This window comes from Hyalella azteca, unplaced genomic scaffold (genome assembly GCF_000764305.2).
Source record: "Hyalella azteca isolate HAZT.00-mixed unplaced genomic scaffold, Hazt_2.0.2 contig2128, whole genome shotgun sequence".
Taxonomy (NCBI): Eukaryota; Metazoa; Arthropoda; class Malacostraca; order Amphipoda; family Hyalellidae; genus Hyalella; species Hyalella azteca.
The window spans coordinates 102,819-127,066 of NW_025932414.1; the positions used below are offsets into that span (position 1 = coordinate 102,819).

The 24,248-nt window shown below is 35.9% G+C and overlaps 1 protein-coding gene across 4 annotated transcripts; it reads right to left on the reverse strand.

The window, feature by feature from the left end:
• Positions 1-2,638: 2,638 nt before the first annotated feature.
• LOC108677294 lies at positions 2,639-23,846 on the reverse strand. Of its 4 annotated transcripts, none has more exons than XM_047885325.1 (22): positions 23,628-23,846; positions 22,750-22,890; positions 21,004-22,159; positions 20,471-20,522; positions 20,110-20,221; positions 17,997-19,560; positions 16,374-16,425; positions 16,138-16,193; positions 15,809-15,857; positions 14,792-14,900; positions 13,765-14,001; positions 11,614-13,192; positions 9,762-9,813; positions 9,521-9,576; positions 9,203-9,254; positions 8,757-8,826; positions 7,762-8,142; positions 5,706-7,182; positions 4,921-4,952; positions 4,645-4,678; positions 4,041-4,111; positions 2,639-3,643 (listed from the first exon to the last, which is right to left on the reverse strand). In XM_047885325.1, exons 1-21 carry the CDS (start codon positions 23,814-23,816, stop codon positions 4,074-4,076), a joined length of 7,488 nt encoding a protein of 2,495 aa, XP_047741281.1. In that variant the 5' UTR covers positions 23,817-23,846; the 3' UTR covers positions 2,639-3,643; positions 4,041-4,073. The 4 variants fall into 4 exon arrangements, with proteins under 4 accessions (XP_047741281.1, XP_047741282.1, XP_018020996.2 ...); XM_047885326.1 differs by having other exon boundaries at positions 4,027-4,111; XM_018165507.2 differs by having other exon boundaries at positions 2,639-3,670; positions 8,757-8,808; positions 23,628-23,845.
• Between the last annotated feature and the right edge of the window lie 402 nt (positions 23,847-24,248).

The following is a 24,248-nucleotide window of genomic DNA, read 5'->3' on the forward strand; positions in this document are numbered from 1 at the left end:
TTTCAATAATATTAAAGCGGCTGGATTATCGCCACTGAATGATATCATGAACACGAATGGACTTGAGCAGTTGGTGTGGACTTGAAGAAGACCGCAATAGACTTTGCCAGGTCTTCATCGCATCAGCGCTACCGAGGCTTTTGCCCCTCAAGTCTCACCTGCAAACCGTAGACTGAAGCCAAAAGTTAGCAAAAACGTGGCGGACTGTTTCCTCAAACACTGCAGTGCGGCGCCCGAGGTCAATTAAGTTGACGTTCAAATTACCGCATTTACAGCCAATTAAATTGGCTAGCTGTTGGTCTGATGTTACCTCCGCACGCGTTCCCACACTTTTTATTTCAACTCAATTTACAAGAAACTTATGGGTTTAATCGTCGCTCTATATGTTGGTCAAATGGAAGCTTTGCCTAATATGTCGCACTGTAGTTAGTACAAATAGTTATCATTAAACTGTATTCCAGTTGAGAATGAGATAGTAAAGTGACAAGTTCCATGTAGTCTGGTCGTCAATTGAAGGATTTGCTGACACTGCCAGGGCTGGTGGAGGTCGCTGCTGCTGACCTAGAGTCCTTGTAACCATGGCAACGACGCTTTTTCTGCGCATGCCAAATAAATTACTCGGACGCGGAGTTAAACACTAGTAAATTGTCGATAGGATTTGTTCGAGTAATAAGTTATAGGAGGCACTAACTATAACAAAAAACATCGGATATCCAAAGTCATTGTAAAACGATTCTCGTAAGCAAACAACACACTTTTGAATTTCATATAGGGAAAGGTTATAAAATTACCCGTGGGCAGTCACTACTTCAATGGCAAGCATGAATCTTAATTTCAGACGTGAAAAGTATACAAGTAAGGTGACGATAATTTTAGGAAGCACTTTGCGCCGTTAAATTACATAGTCTAACAATTCTGGTAATTATTTGAGACGAATTTTTTTCCAATTAGCGAATGACAAGAGCACACAAATTTTTCACTCTAAACTCCACATTTAAATATATTTGTCAAAGTTATGTTTGCGTGTGGGTTTCTTTGAAGCCTGGTACCACAAACCTAGAACTTATCTAGGATACTTGTCGTGTTTGGATATTTCCTGAAAATGCCATGGCAGAATTGGGAGTGGAAGGTTAGACAAAAAATTGCCCTTCTTTCAGATCAACATAATTTATCTGTAAGTTCCGTGTTTAAGCTCCAATATTCTTGACGTGCAATAATATCCTGCCTTGCGTTTTTCGTCAATGCATTGTTAATCTAGCGAAATCAAGATTAACTGAACTGAAATCTAGAAGCGATTTTAACTCTACCGTCCGTTGAAAAGATTTGATCAAGGCCAGTCTAGCTAAGAAAAGTACAAGAATCGGCGACAGGCCTATTCTTCAATGCCGAAGATACTATACTATACTAATTATGAGCCTTTTTCTCGGGATAGCGTTTTTCGTGGTTCCGTTGAGATCAAATCATGAAATTTCAAATTTGCACCAATGGACCACACAAATGCAGTTGATAATTTCTCAATCACTTCTCTGCATACCAAAATTTCCTGGTCAAGGTAGTTTGACGGGATGGGGCCCTACGGTCGACAGGGGAAAAGATTTGAGAATTTATGCCGAAAATGAATTGAAATTTTCTTAATATATTGAAGCGCAATTTGATAACGCCAAAAAATGCTTGGACTGCTCAGACGTTTTCAAGTGTGAATTGATTCAGAAACGATGAAGCTATTGTTTGTCTCTCTCTTGCGCCCGCACCTAGAGCTTGGAAACGCCGTGTGGTCAACGAAACTTGAAATGCCAGTACTGAGGCGTCTTAAATGGCATTGACGATAGAGAGTTTGATATTCGCCACGTTCGCATGCGTCAAGCTATCGTAGCCAAACGTCCCAGTTTTGGGTTCCGACAGTTAAGTTCAGTTCCCGAGTCCCCGTTTCACATCCAGCTTTAAATGGTGCCTGATTTTCTCCGAAGAGGCCGTATAGGACGACAAATCTTTGACATTTCTGCAGGGTTGCTCTTTCCTCTTCGTGTACATACATTTTTACAAGCCAGACGAGTTTCGGGATCGATGCTACTGCTCTATTCGAGTAGCTGGAAAGTCCATTTTGCAACTCAGCTTTTTGCCAAGACGTTCAGTCCTAGTGGTGCGTGGTAACGCCGGAGCTCCGGGACACCAAATTTTTCCGTACCTTGATATTCATTAATTGTGTGTCGCAATATTTACATCTGACCCAGCTACATGTCGAGCAGTTCATGCAACATAGGCAGACGTATCACAAGGGTAAGAATAGCAGCAAGCTACTCGGCATGCTAACATGACTACATTTTATCCCATAGGCCAGCGAGTTGTGATACACATCACGTTTTTCTATACACCAGCATACGTGCCTGCATCCAAGGATGTAATCCTAACACAATACAACTTCTTCTCTATTTCTCTTCTCGCGCTAGAAGTTAACAATTGCGGGCGTTGCGCAGTGCATCAAATAATGTCATACTCTTTAAATGTTGTAGCACAATAGTTTTACCACTCCAGTAATGTGCTGACGTAGCGCACTCAAAATTCGTTTCGATAAAAACAAATTAATACTAATTTTCGTTGAAGTGGCATGACTCTCATATGGGAAAATAAAAGAGATGGGTATAAAACAAGCGTGTTTTTCCAGTAAAAATAATTCATGGTTATACAGTAAAAATAACACGTGTTTTCCAGTAAAAATAATTCGTGGTTTTACAGTAAAAATAACTCGTGATTTTCAAGTAGAAATAATTCGTGGTTTTACAGTAAAAATAATATGTGTTTTTCCAGTAAAAATAATTCCGCATAACTGCATTAAACAAGAACGTCACAAAGGAAGCTTGAATGAATACTTGCTCTTTTAAGATACAAAAAATAACAACCGACAAGATACCACGCTACTCCGACCAAAATCCTATACGAGCGTCGCGGCCATGCAGGAGTGGACCGAGCATTGTCTATTGTGCTGCCTAGCGACGACTCGGAGACGGAGGACGACGAAGGCGGCGCATCAGCGTGACCGGGGACTAGGAAGTCCCGAACTCATCATAAGGTCATAAGCAACGGCACATGACTGGCAGAAAGCAACAACGACCACCTCAAGCTAGTGATAGTAACAACTAAATTCAAGCATTAACTAGGTGTGTATGTTAGTACTAAATGTTAGTAGGTATGAATTTCCGTTAACGAAAACAAAACAATTGTGATGAAATTTCTAACAAAAAAAAAAAATTGCAGCTAAGAGACCTCTCACACTCATGAGGGCACTGTTGTACCGTTTACTAAATGAATTTATAAACTTATAATTCCGTTTCACAACCTACAACTTATCAATAAAATGAATGACGTTTGTGTGTAGCTATGTACTACTGTTGGCGAAAACAAAACAATTGTGATGAAAATGTTAACCAAAAAATATTTGCAGCTAAGAGACCTCTCACACTCGCGAGGGCACTGTTGTACCGTTTACTAAATGAATTTATAAACTTATATTTCCATTTCATAGCCCACGACTTATCAATAAAATGAAGGGCATTGCCTTCTCCATCAACTTCTATGCGGTCGGACGGCTCAGTACGCGTAGATGATTGTGGTGCGCAGCCATGATTGATGCCTTCTTTCCCCCCGTCTGTAACGCTTCTTCCGCATCATTTATCTATTTTGGCGAAGCTTTTTATTAAATACACACACATTATGATATGTAGGACTTGTTTACTTAAAACGTCGGTTTACGAACAAAGGTTGAGAATTATCCCTGGTAATATTAAGCTACCTAATTATTAGAACAGTATTTCTGACAGATACATATATTTCATACGGATACTACATTAACTGGGTTCGGAGGCGGGTTCGCTATCAAATGACACAATCATCGACTTAGTTTGGAACTTATACATCACTGAGAGCCAGGCTCTCCTCAGAGCGACAGGATCTTTAACTCGACTGCGTTAGGCATTGATACTTTACAATATTATAGTCGGTGGGGAAAAAATAAAAAAAAACTGGACTTACAAATAAGAAATCACCTGCATCCGTATTTACAGATGGAAATAACCTCATTATTCATCTCGCTTGAACCGCTTCTTGTAACGAAGACCTGCAAAAATTAAAATTGAAACATTATATGTTGAGATACAGTAGTAGTAGTAGTAAAAGATTTACTAGCGCTTCAGATAGCGAATCTATTTCGCGCCGGAGGTGAGGTCTTCAGCTACGTCAAAGATGTCTGGTCTCTTCCGTCTTCAAGGCTTATAGCCTGATCCATTTTAGGCGCAGGGGCTGGGCGGTAGATTCCCTGCTCATGGAGCGTGGGTCCGCTCCGACTTCATGTATCAATCCAAAGAAGGGTCATCGCGTGTCCATTTGAGAGCCAGGCCGTTTCCGATAAGGGCGTTTTGCCATCTCTGTTAGTCTGGACTCTCCACCCGAGCCACCCGGCCATGATTGCATCTGAGGCCGTACAGCCTCGGGTCTCATCGAGACACGCAAGCCCCCCCCCACGACAAGGACGAGATGGCACGGGGGGGTTGAGATACAATCAGTTGAGCAGATTGCATCACTAATCGACCAACAGTTGAATGAAGTACAGTAAAAATATACATTAACTAACAAAATGGATGAATAACTCACCACGTGCAGTGCAAGGAGTTGTCGGGGATGTCTCCTGGAACACAAAATGGAATTAGCTAGTTACAAATAGACGAACTACAACAGGTTCTAAAAATTTCAAGAAAGATTCAAGTATAATTTTTCTGAGAACATAATGCAAATGCAACGTTTTTCTAATGCAGATCAAACTACATCATATTGAACGGGTCACTGTCTTAAAAAAAAAATGAGTACAAATAATCTTGTATTCGTCTCAAATAAAATGACGTTAAAAAGCTGTTAACTTAGTATGCTTACAGAGATGTTGGCTCCAGAGATGTTGCTTTGGTCTGTTGGGGAGAAACATGTTTAATTTAAATATAGTACGTTGGAAACGTAACAGTAATTGTGATACCGGTTAATTTAGCTACCAACCATGTAAAATGATGTAAAATGCATCAGCTAATGATGCAGAATGTGAAAAAAAACTGAGCAACGAATGAGCAGAGGAGAGCAGAGCAGACTGAGCATGTGCTTCATTCAACTGAGCAGAGGAGAATGAATGAAGCACAAATACTATGCAATAACAGCGAATAAAAAAAGTGGTGGTATCTTAATCTCTGACAATGCTATGCAACAAAAACTTTGAAACTGAACTTTATCATCTGGAAATATAAAGAAACAACTATTTCAACAGAGATAAAAATTCGACGGCGATTTCTGCATTGCAAATCACCAAGTTGTTATAGGTGAAAATTACAAGAATAATAAAAGATGCGGTGGAACATCGGTTGAATAAGTAGAAAATGGCAATCACAGTGATCAATTATTTTAAGGGAAACAAAAACAGTCTGTTCTAAATCAGTTGGTTGACAAAAAGTTGAAGTAATCTGGAAATTTACAAATTTAAAGCGCTCAGAAATGAAAGAAATTTACATAAAATGCGATTACAATTATCTGCGACCATTTGCATTGCAGGACAGGAAAAAAATCTTTCTTGAATAAATAACCATTGATCTATAATAATGATGAAAAATAAATGCAACATCAAAACAGATAAACAAGATAGGTGAAATAAATAGGAGTAAATTTTATATACTTACCAAGTAGCGCCTGATCTGTGTTGGACCAGCGATCACTGGAGAGGTCGTCAAACTCCTGTTCATTATCCGGTTCAGGTTGCCTCTTGTTGCGCAGCCTTAAGGTTTCATTGTTAGTGTTATCTTCTGCTTCAGTAGCTGGAGACAGGACGTGACGAATTTGGGTGATATTAACCTTGGTTCCCGCATTAGAAGACATTATTGTCAGGATGTTATTATCTTGAACATGTTTGCAAGAGTTGTGCAGTGACGGAAAGCAAAATACATTATCTCCGCAAATCCCAGCCATCTTCCTTTTATCCTTGTTGATCAGGAAGCTAATAGATTCTTGGAGTTCAACGGGGACTAGAATACTGATCGAATTTGATGTCTCCTTTCCCAGAATGCGACAGACAAAATGTCTTCTAGAGTCATCATCTTGTAGACTTTCTCCACTCAAGGCATCCTCAACATCTGAGACTTTCAAGCTACTGATTTTATTTGCATGATTAGCATTATGGAGCACAAGGCAAGTGTAAACAGCATTTCTGACCTCAACAAAATTTTCAGGTGGAAATCCACATTGCTGATGCTTCTGAATTTGTTCATTGGAAAAATTTTGCAGTTTCTGTAAAGTTTCTTTAGTAATGAGATTCTTGGGGCTGCTGAGAGCTTCAGATCGCTTCCTTTTAAGTGCAAGCTGTGAGCTCTTGAAAGTAGTTTTCCAATGCATTTTCCAGCATTTTTGTAGCTTTTGCAACTCAGTGCACTTTGCTTTATCACCAGCTTCAACATACAACCCAAGAAGATCCTGGATTGCATGTTGAAAGTCATACCCAAAGAAGATTTTCATGCTGTGTGTCACATTGCCATCTTTTGTAACTAAATTATTTATTGCACACACAATGACGTCAAAATTTTCTTCTTTGAAAATATCTTCAGTCTCAAGATGTTCACCTTTGGAATAAGCAATGCGCTTTGCTTCCATGATAACTTTAGATAAATTTCTCATGTATAACCTGATCTTTGTGCCAGATTCATTTGCTGTTTCTTGCGCATAGTGCCATTTGTAATATTCCAATCCAAGGGTGAAAATTAATTCGTCACTCTTAGCCACCACGCCAACTTCATCATCCCGAATTTTATTTACTATATTCTCGGAAAATTCTGTAGACAGTGAATCATCGGTACTAGTTAAAATTGCAATGTTTTGAGGTTGCTGCACTTCACCAGTGCACTCGTGTATAGATAAAGATTTTCTGCTAAAGAACCTCTTGCAGGTCGTGCAGAGAGCAGGTTTACTTCCATCAGAAGAAGCTTGTTTACTTAGGAAGTCTTCAGTACTAAGCAAAGCCATTTTTGAAACTTCTGGTTCAGTATCAGATCCTGAGCAATGAGTGTCAGATGGCTCCATTTTTGAGATATTTTTGACGGGGCTCAATGCAGCACTGGACTGATTTGTAGTTGCACAAGAGTCATTGTCAGTGATCGAGGCTGGGTTCTGAAATCCAAAATAAATTGTTGTATGACGAACTTTAGCTTCAACTATAGCCCTACACAAAATTATATTAGAGCCCAATTGAGACAAAAATTAAATAGAAATTCCTGCTTGATGCCATCAACACTGAATTTGAACATTCAACTTTTACACTGAAAGCTGACAATACTAACAATCTATGGGGATGGAGCTTAGGAATGAAATGATCTAGCTCATATTTTTTTAATGGGAAATTTTCATATGGTTCTCAACCACATGACAATATGGGATGATGTTCCAAGACCAAAGCCTTTCTATTACTTGCAGTGCTCATAAATAAAATCTTAGAAATAACAAGTAGTTGGAATGTCACAAAAAAAAAAAAGGATCAAGAACCATCCAAGTCTGCCTACCAATTTAACTAAGAAAAGAATTTAGGATAAGAATTGGAATAAGGATAAAAAATTTCATAGGATAAGAAGAATTTCCATACATAGTGTCACAATTGAGCCAATTTGAGAGGCACTTCTCTATGCCATTAGAGGCATTCCATCAAAAATAATTCTGACAGAGTTATTTCATACTTAACCCACAAGTACTCACCACTTCTACTGGGCCAGTATATTTGGAGGAGATTGGTCGAGGAGGCGCAGGAGCATTAGGAGCCTTGACTTGCTCAACTGGAGCCTGAATCTGTCGCTCAACTGAAATCTCAGCTTCGTCAACTGAAATCTCAGCTTGAGCCTCAACTGAAGTCTCAGCTTGAGCCTCAACTCGAGTCTCAGCTTGAGCTTCAACTGAAATCTCAGCTTGAGCTCCAACTGAAATCTCAGCTTGAGCCTCAACTAAAGTCTCAGCTTGAGCCTCAACTGAAATCTCAGCTTGAGCCTCAACTTGAGTCTCCATTTGATGCAGTACACAAGGTGAGGGAGGTGAGGCTTGCTGGCCACCACAGTCGAGGCCTTGAGGCCAATGCAAAGAAGCCTGCCACAACAATTGTTGACATCAGGGGCCATACTTTCAAAACTCGCTAAGTGAACGTAAGTCCTTACGTTCTATTTCTTTGTCAATGATTGGTGGATTTTGCTTGAAAGGCTGTCAATGATTGGCTAATGAACTTACAATCTCTTAACTTTTTTGAAAGTATGGCCCCAGATCCTTAACCCCTTTTGTAGGGCGTTACTGTACAAGGGAAATCTCCACCCCAAAGCTCCCCATGTAGCCTTTAGGTGTGAAAGGCTAGGTTATTATTCCTCTGCCTTTCACAAATCATGTCATAAGTATATATAAATTATCACAAAGGAGAATAACAAGATGGGAAATTGAAAAAAAGTACCAACCAAGGCCACAAAATTGATGCTCTTGCTGTGCATTATTTCTCTGTTTTTAACATTGATATAATACAAAGGTATCAATAGAATTCATAATAGCTGTATTTAGAACATAGTATATAAATACTATATTTATTATATTCTATTCACCATTCATAATGTATTAATTATTTAGGCATAATTGATTCAAATTTACATAATTACCTTAATTTCACTAGATAAGATAGGCTACTATTTGTAAATAAAATAACAAAGAAGGTTGCTGACCTCAGATTTTGGCCCGGATTCATCTTCACTGAAGACTCCTGATGATTCGTGGCTGGGGACGATGGAAGAACTTTGTAGGGCATTAATGTTCAGGACATTATATATATATATATATGTGTCAATATATAGAAAACATAATATTGCAGAATATGTGCCCTGTTAATTGAATGCAGTAAACTAAATTCATCACAAAATAAATTTAAAAAATCAGATAGTAGGTACAGCTAAAATCAAACCCACCCTCTTATTCTACCATAAAAATGTCAAGTCAAATTATCACCCATCTCAATTTGCTATTTCACTTGGCAATATCAATCTCTTTCATTAAATTTATATTTACAGCTGTGGCAGATCAAATTAAAGTTTTCCAACTTCATTGGGGTTAACAAAATTAATCACAAAATTTAATGCTTTAATATCAAAATCATGGGGGATGCAAAAAATACCTCCTGGCAGCTGATGTTGGCTCTGGAATTTCTTCCATCTCCATTGTATGGCCTTGAGAGGATAATAAAAATGCCATAGGTAATGAGTTATAAATAGGGATTTCATACTAGTCTTTCAGTCTGATAGAATATGTCATTTCCTGAGGCAAAGCATGCAAATGCCTTAAAATGGCATTAACTGGTACAAACTTGCTCATGTATAAGGATAATACATATGTTCAGACATTCACAAATTCCACTTCATTTTTATAGGCAGGCAACATTTAAATTTCATGGTAAGATTGCAACTACGGAAAAAAATTAACAATAGTTACTGACTTTCAGGTTCAGGGCAAGGATCGGAGTTCTCGGCAACTGCTTCTGAAATCAGGCACCTGAATATGAAAACAAAGTAAAGCTTGCCATTAAATATCAAAGTCATTCATTAGCAATATCATATGTGATTGAAACACTTGATATAAATCCAAATAGGCAATTTTATAAATAATGAATTATAGGTATATAGCCTTTACAAAGATACCGAATTTAAATTGAACTTGCAGCTTAAATAATCAATTACCCGCCAGTGTTTTTAGATGATCCTTGGCTCTCTTCACAGGCATTTTCAAAAGCTGTTGATTGGATTAAATGCAAATGTTAGTGAATCTTATATTGAAATATTGCATCTTCTGCATAAAGATAAGAACTATTGCTTGTTTCCATGAGCAAAAGAAATATCCTAAATCTTCATAAGCTGAGTATGGAGCTTCACATACCAATGGACCTTCATGTTTGGAAATGCAAGAATAATCACTAAAATTCAAAACTATCAAATTAAATTCCAGGTAAACTCAGTCTAAAAATCCTACAGATTTGAAGGATCCATGTAGTGATACATTGAAAAAAAATTTATAATAACTATGTGGACCTCACACATATAGACATATCAGATTAAATGTCAGACAGATTTGAGTGAAAAAGAAATAAATTAGTGCAAACTGGACTAATGATGATACTTCAAGGCAACAAAACATTTCTAGACAACATTGCATACTTTTATGTATTGAAAATATTATTTTAGTGTTAAACAAAATATGGAGGGCATTTGACTCATGGCGAAAAAGCAGTTTAATAAGAAAATTGAATGCCAAAAAAAAGTAACAAATGAAGGTCCTTTGAATAAATTTATTTTCAAAGTAAGTTAAGACAAGTAACCTAAAACCTCATGATTAGAAGTGAAGCCATTTTATGTAATTAACAATTAATCATTTGAAAGAAATAAAAGTAATTTCATTCACATAGAACAGGATAGCAAACTCGTGAGCCCTAAAAAACATAAATCTTCAATGTAATAAAAACATTTTTACATTTCTTCACCAAGTTTTAACATCTCTTAGATATCAGAAATATTCCTAAATGAGATTCTCCAATAAAATTGCGTGGTGCACTGAAGCATATAGATGAAAACACAGAGACAATGAAAACAATTGAAAAATGTGACTGAATTATTTGTCAGCAATGACAATTACAGGTACATACATTTTTCATGGCTTGAAAATCTAAGTGTTGTCTTTCCGAAATGAATATTCATCTACTCAGGGTTCGCACTGGTATTTAGAAAAAAATTCCATGACTTTTCCATGACCATCAGTATAATCTTCCAAGACTCATATCTGACAGGTTTAGCATGACTGAAAGACTAACTGTGCATATTCTATCATCTCCTACATTTGATAAATAGCAAACGTGTAAATGCATAGCTCTTCATGGCTTTTTAAAGGTGGCATAGCTCTTAAAAGCTGTTTCCCACATATTTGACACATCAAAGTCTTTCAAGCACAATGTACATATCGCCATACCTTCAAGCTTTTGATGGCAAGCATGCCAGTCATGATAAGCTTGTATTCTTAACCATAAGTCATGAAATTTACACTTTCCAGACATGGTGATGTAGAAATTGCATGCTGAAGATGGAATGCTGCCACTGCACATAAAAAAGTTGTTGAATGCAACTGAGCTTGGTGACTGAGCTCACATGATTGGAGAACCAATCAGAACGCAGGAAACAAGAGACTGCACAAACAATAAACACACGCAGCACAGAAAAACACTTCATCTTTTTCTTCTTTTATTGGCGAATTCCACAACTTTCCATAACCTGAAATGAAATCCAATCACTTTCCAGGCCTGGAAAATGAAAAATCAAATTCCATCATTTTCCAGGTTTTCCACGACCAATGCGAACCCTGTCTACTAATAACACAATTTGAACCAACAACATAATGTTACAAATAAAATTTTGAATAAACTATAAGCAATACTAAATATTTATCATAAAATGCTTCATCAAATCAGCATAGGGCCAGCACCCACTGGATGGTTCTTCCCCCAGCCCCTTAAGCAGCCCCTAGAGATTTTGTTGTTGGAGTTACCTTTATTAGCAGCTGCTGGAGACAGGAAGCGATGAATTTGGGAGATAGTAACCTTGGTTCCAGCAATTGAAGACATTTTGATCAGGATGTTAGTTCCTTGAACATGTTTGGAAGAGTTGTGCAGTGATGGAAAGCAAAAGAAATTATCTTCGCAAATCCCGGCCATCTTTCTTTTATCCTTGTTGATCAGGAAGCTAATAGATTCTTGGAGTTCAATGGGGACTAGAATACTGATCAAATTTGATGTCTTCTTGCCCAGAATGCGACAGACAAAATGTCTTTTAGAGTCATCATCTTGTAGACTTTCTCCACTCAAGACATCCTCAACATCTGAGACTTTCAAGCTACTGATTTTATTTGCACATTTAGCATTATGGAGCACGAGGCAAGAGTAAACAGCATTTCTGATCTCAACAAAATTTTCAGGGGGAAATCCACATTGCTGATGCTTCTGAATTTGTTCAGTGGCAAAATTTTGCATTTTCTGTAAAGTTTCTTTAGTAATGAGATTCTTGGGGCTGCTGAGAGCTTCAGATTGCTTCCTTTTAAGTGCAAGCTGTGAGCTCTTGAAAGTAGTTTTCCAATGCATTTTCCAGCATTTTTGTAGCTTTTGCAGCTCAGTGCACTTTGCTTTATCACCAGTTTCAGCATACAACGCGAGGAGATCCTGGATTGCATGTTGAAAGTCATACCCTAAGAAGATTTTCATGTTGTGTGTCACATTGCCATCGTTTGTAACTAAATTATTTATTGCACACACAATGACGTCAAAATTTTCTTCTTTGAAAATATCTTCAGTCTCAAGAAGTTCACCTTTGGAATAAGCAATGCGCTTTGCTTCAATGATAATTTTAGATAAATTTCTCATGTATACCCTGATCTTTGTGCCAGATTCATTTGTTTTTTCTCGTGCATAATGCCATTTGTAATACTCCAATCCAAGGGAGAAAATAATTTTGTCACTTTTAGCCACCCGACCTACTTTGTCGGCCCGAATGTCGTTTACTATATTCTTGAAAAATTCTGCAGAAAGGGACTCATCCATACAAGTTAAAATTGCAACCTCTTGAGGTTTGGGTACTACACCAATGCACTTGTGTCGAAAGAAAAATTTTCTGCCAAAGAACCCCTTGCAGGTCAAGCAGAGAACAAGTTTATTTCCAGCAGAAAGAGACTGTTGACTTAATAAGTTTTCACTACCAAGCAAAGCCATTTTTTTATTATGCTGGTAGATACCTAGTTTCCTCAGTGCAGTCAAATGCTGTATCTTCTCTTTTTGAGAGCAAGTTTTCATTTTGAAAACTTCTGGTTCACTGCAATGCACCTTCATCAGATGCCTAGGCAATTGGTAAATCATTTTCTGACAAAATGGACAGGGCCTTCGAGGACTTTTATATTGGTTTAGTTTGTTTGACACTTCCCCCTTACCTAACTGCTCACCATCACTACTATCAGCATTGGATTCTGGGCAATGGGTGTTAGATGACATAGACCTTGCAGTATTCTTGACTGAGCTCAACGCAGCACTTGAATTATTTGTAGTCGCATCCAAGTCATTAATAGTGGTAGAGGTGGGGCTCTGAAAAACAATAGGAATTATTGTAGGATAAACTTTAACCACAACTATTTTATTATTCATTTGTTTTTGAGCTTCCCCAGCGCCTCACATTATAAAGATCATTGAAACACTGAAAATAAATGAGTTTCTGTTGCAAGCTGGTTTCTTTTCCACTAGATGCTGGCAACACTACCAATCTACAGGAATGAAGCTTAATATTGAAATTATCTACTCCAATTTTTTATTGAACTTTCTTTCATTTAATTTTCAACCACTTGGCCAAAATGTTCAGGAACCAAAGTACCTTGATATTTCTTGAAATTTTCCTGACTGTAATAAAACTATAGAAATAACAAATATTTGGGAAAGCAGCAAGAAAGTAATAGAACAGTCTAAAGTTGTGACAATGGAAGAATATGCCCATCAATGTCACTGGGATATAAACCTCTTCATGATACATCGTTTCAAAGTTCAGCCGCTATACTAAGCAATGTTACATGCTTTCAAATGCATTCATTTATTATAAATAATTTTTGCCATTTAGTAATTTTCTAATGTAAAATTTTCAAACTACTTTAACCACAAGCACCCACCGCTTCTTCAGGCCTGTCAGATAATTTTGCAGAAAACGGTAGGTGATCAGGCGGGTGTGCATCATAAGCTGCAACTTGTGCTTCATCCAGAACCTCATTTTGCGCATCAACTGGAGCCTCAATTAGAGTCTCAACAGGAGCTTCAATATTATTCCCCATCCCACATGACACACAAGGTGGAGTAGGTGGAGCTTGCTGGCCACTGCAGGCAGGGCCAGGAGGCCTACATAAACAAGCCTGCCACAACAATTGTGGGAATCAGATTCTACACCAATTGAGGGGAGACACTATGCCGGGTAACTGGAAATCTTTACCTAAAAAGTTTCTTTGTTTTCCCTAGAGGTGTTTGTGGCTAGATACCTCTACCAATCACCAATTGTATCATATTTAACATCAAGAATTACCACAACTAAAATAAGATTGTTGAAATTTATAAGAACGTGGTAGCCAAAATTGGAGCTCTCACTGTCATTTTATTTTATTTTCTTTTTAATACAGACAAAGTAAAAAAAGCATCAATATATGTTATAATTGCTATCTATCATAAATATATAATATATATTAATAAGTAAATATATCCTTGCATCAAATATTTCATTTTCTATGTGTTTCTATCTGACTGAATCTTGGGAGCAAATCGACATGATGAAGGTTTAGAGGTAATAGAAATCACAATAAAAATAAACAGGAATTTCATGCACAAACTTCAATTAAACACCAAAATGTACACCATAAGATGATGGAAATGATTTAATGAGTTAATCAGTTAGTTTTATACAGTAGAAGCTTTTAACTTCTTCAGTTAAAAATTGTTGCTTTTTCTGTACCTGGAAGATACAAGTGCTGATGACACTTTTAACAATTTTCATAGAATTATAAGGGGTATTTGGAAACAAACAAATTACTCTGACTTCACTAAATAAAGCACTTCAAGTTACCATCAATGAGGCATTGAATCATTTTAGCATATTCCACTTTTAATGTTAGACCAATGTTTGTTGATGAAAGAACAAAGAAAGTTGCTGACCTCAGATTTTTGACCAGATTTATCCTCATTGATGACTCCCGATGATTCATGGTTGGGGAAAATGGTTGTGCTTTGTTGTGCAGTAATTTCTGGAGCATTTCGTATAAACCTGTTGAAAATATAAGATTCCAGAATGAGCATCATTAATTAAATACAATAAACTAAATTTTTTCCCAAATAAATTCTAGAAAGCACATGATACCACAAAAATCAAATTCATCCTTTAGTCCTATCATGAATACATAGCATTAAACTATCACACATCTCAATAAACTCCTCCACTTGGCAATGCTTTTACAGGAAGCTAATTACAGGCGTTATCAGACATGTTACAGGCCTGAGGCTGTTTGCTGCAAAGGGTTCAAGAAAATAAGGATTTAGTGATGGTCTCCCCCTCCCCTACAACCATCCCAATCCACCCATTTATTTAACCTTTTCCTTGTATTTATTTAATAATGTATCCAAAAGCAACACAACAAGAACAAACAAAATATGTACAGTAGAAGAAAAAGAAAAGAAAGAGACCAAAACCAAGGCACAGGGCTCCACTTAACCTTGAATAATTGCATATAATAGTTTGCCAGCTTTTACCCAGTCAGAAAATCAAGAGAAACCAACATGATGAACCTAAGGGGTGCACTCATTCCATTCAATGACAAATACAATAATTTTAACATCATTAAGTCATTGAGCTTTTCTATATGCAGTCGACCAGTCTACTCAATTTCTACACTGAAAATTATACTCTTACTTTTATTCCATACTTTTCCTTTGTATGTCTTTGCATCTCAGGAAAAGAGGGGTTTGCAGGACCTCTAGTCCAAAAATCCTGCTTCCTTGCAGGCTCATTAGAAGGAGCTTCCCACAACATTATAATTGAAAGGGGGCTTTTGATTGGATCTTGAATTTGTACAGACTAAACAACAATAAATTTACAACATAGAGAGAAACTAAATTAAATGTTCAATTTACTGGGTTTGAATAACATAAAAATCTTATAGTGGTCCTAAAAATTACCTCCCTGCAGTTGATGTTTCTAGAAGTTCTTTCATCTCCTTTGCCTGGCCTTTAAGGGATAAAAATTAAGTAAATGCCAAGTTAGATAAGGCATTGGAATCCATTCTTCAAGTTTTGAAAGAATTTCAGTTACTCTTCAAAGTATTAACTAAGAAAAAGACTTAAAATACAGTAGCTTTGCAGATAAAAACTTACTTTTAATATTGAAATTATGCATTATATACAAATGCATAAATATATTCTGACATTCATAAATAAAGGCAGGTTATGTTTAAATCTCATGGATATAAACATTTAAACTAACATAAAGGAAAAAAAAGGTTACTGACTTGCAGGTTCAGGGTAACAATCTGTGTTCCCACCAACAGCTTCAGAAATCTGAGCCCTGAATATGAACAAAAGTAAATATTACCAGTAAATACAGAAGTCATTCATTTTCAATATCATAATATGCAATTGCACCCTTGGCTGTGAATTTAAATGTGCAATTTTAAAAGTAATACAAATTGGCCCTAATATTAATGCAAAATTGAAATTGAACTTTTTAACTTTATTAATCACTTACCCTTCATTGTTATTAGATGATACTGGACTCTCTTCAGATACATTTTCCGAAGCTGTAGATTGGAATGAATGCAGAAGTTAGTGAATCTTGGTTAAAATAATGCATTATCTAGGTAGGTACATAAGCGTAGGAATTATTTTGTGTTCAAACTCAAATTTCTATCTCAAATAAATATAAGAAATATCTTGCTTCTTTCCAATCTGCCATGCTTTTGAATGCCTTGCCATGACCAATAAACCTCGAAGTTTGGAAAGGAGAAAGCAATCTAACTAATTAAAAATATTCAAGTACAACATAACTCCAGTTAAGGGGAGCATCTACCCCAAATTTTATCTTGGTTATTTACAAACGGATCACTTTGAAACTTGGTACATATATGTAAAACAGAATTCTAAGACTTTTTTGTTCGCGTAATTTTTTTGAAAAAAATGAAAGAAAACGTGAAATTCTAAGAAAACAGCCAAAAAGGGGGTACCCTAGAAACCTAGAAAGGAGGTACCTAGGTACCTAGGGGGTACCTAGGACCCGCCCCCCTTTCATGAAATGTCGTGAAATCATAAATCAACGTAGAGAGATGGCAGAGGTACCATTGGATAGGGCAGAATGTCAGCTTTAAAATGAGTATAAAAACCGAAAAAGTGGAAATTTTCAATTTTAGGGTAGACGCTCCCCTTAAAATCAGTTTTAAAATACTATTTTGAGGGATCCATCTTAAGGTAGCTTAATAAATAAAAGGCAAAATAATAATGAGCATATGTCAAATATCAGATTAACACAGAGTAATATGAGTACAATGAATTAGTGAATATATATATATCCCATAACATAAATGTTGGAGAAAATGGAAACTCAAAAGAAGTCCTCAATAAAACTGGCATTATTTTTAACCAAACACCTATATACCTATACCTATATTCAAACAATATTGTTATTTGTATATAATGAAAATGCTATTCTAGCATGAAAGGAAATACAAATCCTGGAATCTTATGCTGAGTAGTAAACTAGGTATTTTATCAATTAGTATATAAGAAACTGTAACCAAAGATGATAAAAAATTAAGGCTATTTTGAAAATAAGATTGTAATAGATTCAAATGACAATATTTGAACAAAACAAATGACATCTTTTCCATAGTTAATGGTATATAAAATTCATGGGCCTTTAAACTAAAAATTGCCTATGTAATTTGCATCATTTTTACATTTTATCACAAATATTTTACATATTTTAGATGTCTGATCTGTTTCTGAAATGATATTGAACAATAAAATTGCATGATGGAAAAAGGAATAAAATATAAGTAAAGAAAGTATTGAAAACATTTGAAAAATCGGACTGAATTATTTTCCAGTAAAGGCTACCAAAAATGTATTGCTGGGTTGAAAAATCCAAGTATTGTTTATCTGAAATGAATGAATACTAATAAATAGTACTATACAGAGCAGACATTAACTGTGAAAAATCTAAGTTCAAAAATATTGAGAAGAATTCTATATAAATATAATGGAGTGCTTGATCAGCATAGGGCCAGCACCCACTGAATGGTTCTTCTTCCCCAGCCCCTTAACCAGCTTAGTATGGCCCTAATGGTTCACCCTTAGATTTTGTTGTTGGAGTTACCTTTATTGGCAGCAGCTGGAGACAGGAAGCGACGAATTTGGGAGATAGTAACCTTGGTTCCAGCAATTGAAGACATTTTGATCAGGATGTTAGTTCCTTTAACATGTTTGGAAGAGTTGTGCAGTGATGGAAAGCAAAAGAAATTATCTTCGCAAATCCCGGCCATCTTCCTTTTATCCTTGTTAATCAGGAAGCTAATAGATTCTTGAAGTTCAATGGGGACTAGAATACGGAGCCATTTCGATGTCTTCTTGCTCAGAATGCGACAGACAAAATGTCTTTTAGAGTCATCATCTTGTAGACGTTCTCCACTCAAGGCATCCTCAACGTCTGAGACTTTCAAGCTACTAATTTTATTTGCACGTTTAGCATTATGGAGCACGAGGCAAGTGAAAACAGCATTTCTGACCTCAAGAAATTTTTCAGGAGGAAATCCACATTGCTGATGCTTCTGAATTTGTTCATTGGCAAAATTTTGCAGTTTCTGTAAAGTTTCCTTAGAAATGAGATTCTTGCAGCTGCTGAGAGCTCCTAAGCTCTTCTTTTTCAGTGGGTCCTCAGAGATCATGGAGGATGTTCTCCAATGCACTTTCCAGGATTTTTGCAATTCTGTCAGCTCAGCACACTTTTCCTGATCATTGGACATAAAATACAACCCTGAAAGGTCCTGGATTGCACGTTGAAAGTCATACCTTAGGCTGGCTTTCATTCCATGGCTCACATTGCCATCTTTGGTGACTAAATTATTTATTGCACACAAAATGACACCAAGATTGTTCTTTCTGAAAATATCTTCAGTTTCAAGGTATTCACATTTGGACTCAGCAAGGCGCTTTGTTTCAATGGTTATTTTTGCCAAATTTCTCATGTAAGACCTGATCATTTGGCAAGAATTGATATTTTCATCATGCACATAGTGCTCTTTGTAGTACTCCTGTCCAAGGGAGAGAATTGTTCTGTCACTTTTAGCCACAACGCCTATTTTGTCATCCCGAATGCCGTTTACTATAGACTTGGAAAATCCTGCAGATAGGGATCCATTCATGCTTGTTAAAATCTTTACATTTTGAGGTTTGGGCACTTCACCAGTGCACTTGTGCCTAGAGAAATATGCTCTGTTGAAAAAACCCTTGCATGTAATGCACAAAACAAGTTTACTGGTGTCAGTGAAAGATTGCTCACATAAGAAGTTGTTACTACCAACCAAAGCCATCTTTTTATTATACTGAAAAATACCTAGTCTCCTTAGTGCAGTCAAATGCTGGAACTTCTCATCATTGGAATAACTCTTCAATTTTAAAATTTCTGGCTTATCACGATGGACTCTCATCAGATGCCTAGGTAATTTGTAAACCATTTTTTCGCAAAATGGGCATGGTCTTGCACATTTACCTTTTTGCACTACCCTCTTACCCAACTGCTCATTATTACTATTTTCAGCATCAGATCCTGAGCCGTATGTGTCAGATGTTTTTACTCTTGAGGTATTGTTGCCCATGTTCAATGCAGCCTCTAAGTGATTTGTAGTTGCAGGAGAGTTGCTAATAGTTGTCAAGGTTGGGTTCTGCAATACAATGGAAATTATTGTAGCGCAAAATTTTCAGACTGAAATTATAGTCCTAGATTTTTGCTCCAATAACAAAAATGTAAAAAAAATGTTTTACTTTAAACACTGTGTTTGAAGGTATATATGTCCCTAAAAATGTTGAATTCAAATTTGAATTAATTTTAATTGTTGTAGGGAATGGTTGAATTGTTCAATGGTTGAATTGTAGAGAAAGTCCTGTAAACCATTGAAAATAAGGATTTCTGTTACAAGCTGCTCTTCTCTATACTGAATGTCAGCAACACTACAAATCTATAGGGTTTACAGGACTGGAATGAACTAATTTAATGAACTATATTAAGAAGACAAGTGCAAATAACATAATAAAAATTGTCCATAACATTAATAAGAAACGTTTTAAATACCTACTCCTCAGACCTGAGCCAAAACCAAAAGAAACACCTCAAGTTAACATTAACATAATATTAAATCACTTGAGCATATCTGGATGGTTCACAACAGATATGTTTGAGTTTATAAACAAAAGAACAAAGAAAAATCACTGACCTCAGATTCAGGTCCAAATTTAGCATTAGTGCTGTTGACCTCAGATGGTTCAAAGTTAGAGAAGTCAGAAGGACTTTGGAAGGCAGCCATTTTCAGAGAATAACGAGTGGATCTGTTGAAAAAGTGAACATAAGATTCCAGGATGTACACTGCTCATAGAATACATTAGCAAAAATTTCATCACCAAATAAATTCTGAGAAGCAGATGGTACTGCTAAACAGCAATATCAGAATTTTTCATCTCCAATTTTGCAGACCAAACAAGAAAAAATTTTCTGACCTCATGGGCATAAACAAAATTATGCAATTGCTTTGAAAATTTTCTAGAAGAGACAAATCATAGAGGATACAAAAAAATTACCTCCGAGCAGTTGTTGACATGTCTGGAATTTTTTCCACCTTCTTTGCATAGCCTTGGTAGGATAAAAAATTATTTGATTGGTTAATTAGGAAAGGGAATTGCATTTCAATCTATTGGGCATAGTAGCAAAGCAGAGACTTTTTTAGACTCTCTTTCAAGTTCAATTTCAAGTCCTATAAGTAGACCAGCAAAGTATCATGGATACCTGCATCATCATACAGAAGATATTGGTTTAAATCTTGAGTTATTAAGAAAATTAAAAATGGACCGATTCCAAAAAAAAAAATCACTGGTTTGCCACTATGCTATAGGTTTGATAGAATTCAAGTCATTTCTCAAGGAATAAGTATGCAAAAGTATTAAAATGACATTTACATGCACAACATTTTCCCATTTTAGCAAGATTAGTATATATTATCTTTCATTTACAAATTCAACTTCTTTCTTATAAGTTACATTTTGATTATATATATTCCTTTCAATTAAAAAAAAACAAATGACAGTGGTTCATGAAAATAAAATTGTGTTCTTGCCTTCAACTTCTCTGAATTTATCCAGTGAGAATCCATTCTTCTGAGTTGAGGAAATTGGTTCATTATCAAAATTTTGCAATTTCTGTGACATTTCTTGATCAATAACACTTTTTGGTATACTGAAAACTTCAGAATGCTTCTTCCTAAGTGCAGATTTAGAGTTCTTGAAAATAGTTTTCAACAAAATTTTCCAGCTTTTCAGCAATTCTTGAAGCTGAATGCACTTTGTCTCATTATTTTCCTTGACATACAGTCCTAGACGGTCATGGATTGCACGTTGAAAGTCATATCCTAAACTTGCTTTTATTCCGTGCTTCACATTTCCATCTTTTAAAGCTAAATTATTAATTGCATGTTCAATGACACCAAGATTTGTTTTGTCAAAAATACCTTCCGTTTCCAACAATTCACCTTTACACTCAGCAAGGCGTTTTGCCTCAATTGTTATTCTCGACAGATTTCGCATGTAAGCCCGGACCTTGGAGCAATTTTGTTTTACTCTAGTAGGGATCTTTTTGAAGTACTCCAGCCCAAGGGAGAGAATAATTTTGTCAGCTTTTGACATCGCTCCTACTTCATCATCCTTACTTTTATTTAGTATCCTCCTGGAAAAGTCTGCAGACAATGACTTATCCATTTTTCTTTGAGGCTTGCTTACTATAACAGAGCACTTGTGTCTAGAGATAATTTTTCTGTTAACATATCCCTTACACATCCTACAGAGGACAAGTTTACTCTTATCAGAAGAAAACCTTTGGTGGAAGAACTTTCCATGACCAATAAATGCCATTTTTCTGTTATACTGCAGAATGCCTAGTTTCCTTTGTAAAGTCAAATGCCGGATCTTCTCTTTGTGAGAATTATTTTTAATTTTCAATACTTCTGTTTTATTACGATGGACTGTCATTCTGTGGCTAGGTAATTTGTGAATTTTCTTCTGACAAAATGAGTGTGGCTTTTGTGGTTTTTTACTTTGCTTTTGCTTATTTGGCACTTCTTTCAGCTGATTTTGGATTGTTCCAAACTGAGCAGTATCAGATCTTGAGCATGAGGCAACAGACAACTCAGTTATGGTGATACTCTTAACCATATTCAACGTAGCATCAAACTGCTCTGTAGTTGCAGAATGGTCATAAAATATGGAGACAGCTGGCTTCTGTCAAAACAAAGTTTAGTTAAATACAAATTGTTGTTGAATTTTCAAATTATATGTACATAGTTTTGAAAGAAAAGTTTGTCAAAAGTACTGTCCTACAAATTTTGGTTCTGAAGAAAAAATATATTTTAAAAACAACATAGGTACCATGTTAGTTTTAATACTGAATTTGTGATTTAATCTACTTAAAAGTCTTTCTTAAAACTTCTTGTGAAAGATGCTGATGTGAAACAATTCTTGATTGCATGGTAAATGTTTTACAACATTATGCAATTTTTCATTTTTTTTCTGAAATACCATACACATATTTTGGATCAACATATGGAATATTAAATGTTAATAAAAAACTGGAATGGATACAGAAACAAAAATTAAAAAGAGATTGACATCAGTCATGGTAAAGTGTTCATACATCAGCACATCAATGTTCTTGGGATATTAATATCTCTATGCATGGTGCTAAATTGAGCTCAATATGCAAGACAAGTTGGATTAAGTGAAGCAAATCAAATCCATTTACAGCTTATCAACAAATGAAACATAATTTCACATTTTGAAGTAAGTAATCTACTAGGGACAGAAGCACTCACCACATCACCCGGCACATCTGAGATGACCAGGAGTGATTGGCCAGTACAGTCTGCATCAAGACCGTTGCAAGGATCTTCCTTCTTGCATGGCATGAATGATGAATAATTATTTTGATGGCTCTCAAAAGCAGCTGAGGGAACCTTAGAATACAAATAAGACAAGGAATTATTGGAAGAAAATTATTTCGAATGTACAGAAGGAGAGGTAACAAAATTATCAAAGAATTAAAACCAACTACAAACAATACAATTTGGGGGGAATAACCTTCACACACATGCCATCATAGACAATGAAAACTTCTGGTAATAGTTACCTCACTAAAATTTTTCAATCAACTATTTTCCAGCCACTGGTTGTGATGGTATGAAATGCACCCCACTAATCTTTCATTGAAACAGAATTTTAATGTTGCAAAATACACATTTTGAATGCTTTTTTTAATATCTTCAACCTGGTGTATTGGGAGGTCTACACAACCAAACCCATATTGGCATTCTTAAGTTTGTCCAGAATTCAAAAGTATTAATCCATTATCTACTATGCTCAAGTGCATGCAGCTGCATTTTAACTGAAATTTTAAATGAAGCAAGAAAATCATAGCATAAGATGATTCTTCAGTTTGAGATATAGCAAAAGTTAATTAATTATTAATTGATAATTAAATTTAAAGAATAGACATTTACCAAATGAGAGCATGGAAAATATAGGATTGATACTGTAATTGAAGAGTTATTTCACACACATTCATGAGCAAAATTCATCAAAATGTAGAACACTACATTAAGTTAAAAATTAATTCCATGCAGATAAATTTGGCTGGTATATGAGAAATTAATTGGTTTACAGACAATTTACAATTATTTTTCCAATTATTTACCTCATTTCCATCAACTTCAATTGGTTCCTCTTTCACAATAAAGCTCTCTTCTTTTACAGATATTGCCTCCTCCTTTACAGATATTACTGGTATCTCCTGCTTGTCTGCTGGCTCTTCTTTGATGTAAATATTCTCCATTTCTAGGGAAATAGATGAGCTACTGCCATTCATGGCTGATAAGTTATACATAGTTAAAATTGAGATAAATAAATACTTACAGAGGAAAATATCAACACAGTGATAGAAGCCACAATATTTGCAATTTGCGCTACAAGTTAAAGTTTGAAAGCTTCACCAACATGACCTTTCATCAACGAGTCACAAATGTGGTCAGGTAGCTGGTAGCATTTATAATTACTGCTTTGGAATGGAATCTACTTATAGCATAATTATCACAGCACCAAACAATACATTTTAATTGAGTCTTGGATCTTAGAAATTTTGGGGATCTAGCTATTAAACCTGCTGGGCATTTTAACAGCCAGGTTTCCTGATCAATGTGACTGAATATTTTTCAGTGAAACTGTGCACATGAACACTTCAAAACCTCTATCTTGTTGCTAGGTTGTGGGTTCTCAGTTTTCACTGCAGTCACAATTAACGCATCTATATGAGCAAATT

Excerpts from the sequence above, each read along its gene's own strand:
- LOC108677294 (XM_047885325.1), bottom strand. The coding sequence starts at position 23,816 with ATGTATAACTTATCAGCCATGAATGGCAGTAGCTCATCTATTTCCCTA. Across the intron at positions 9,814-11,613 it reads TCCAGCAGCTGCTAATAAAG|CTTTTGAAAATGCCTGTGAA; the intron begins GTAACTCCAACA and ends TCCAATCAACAG. Across the intron at positions 8,143-8,756 it reads AATCCGGGCCAAAATCTGAG|GCTTCTTTGCATTGGCCTCA; the intron begins GTCAGCAACCTT and ends TTGTTGTGGCAG.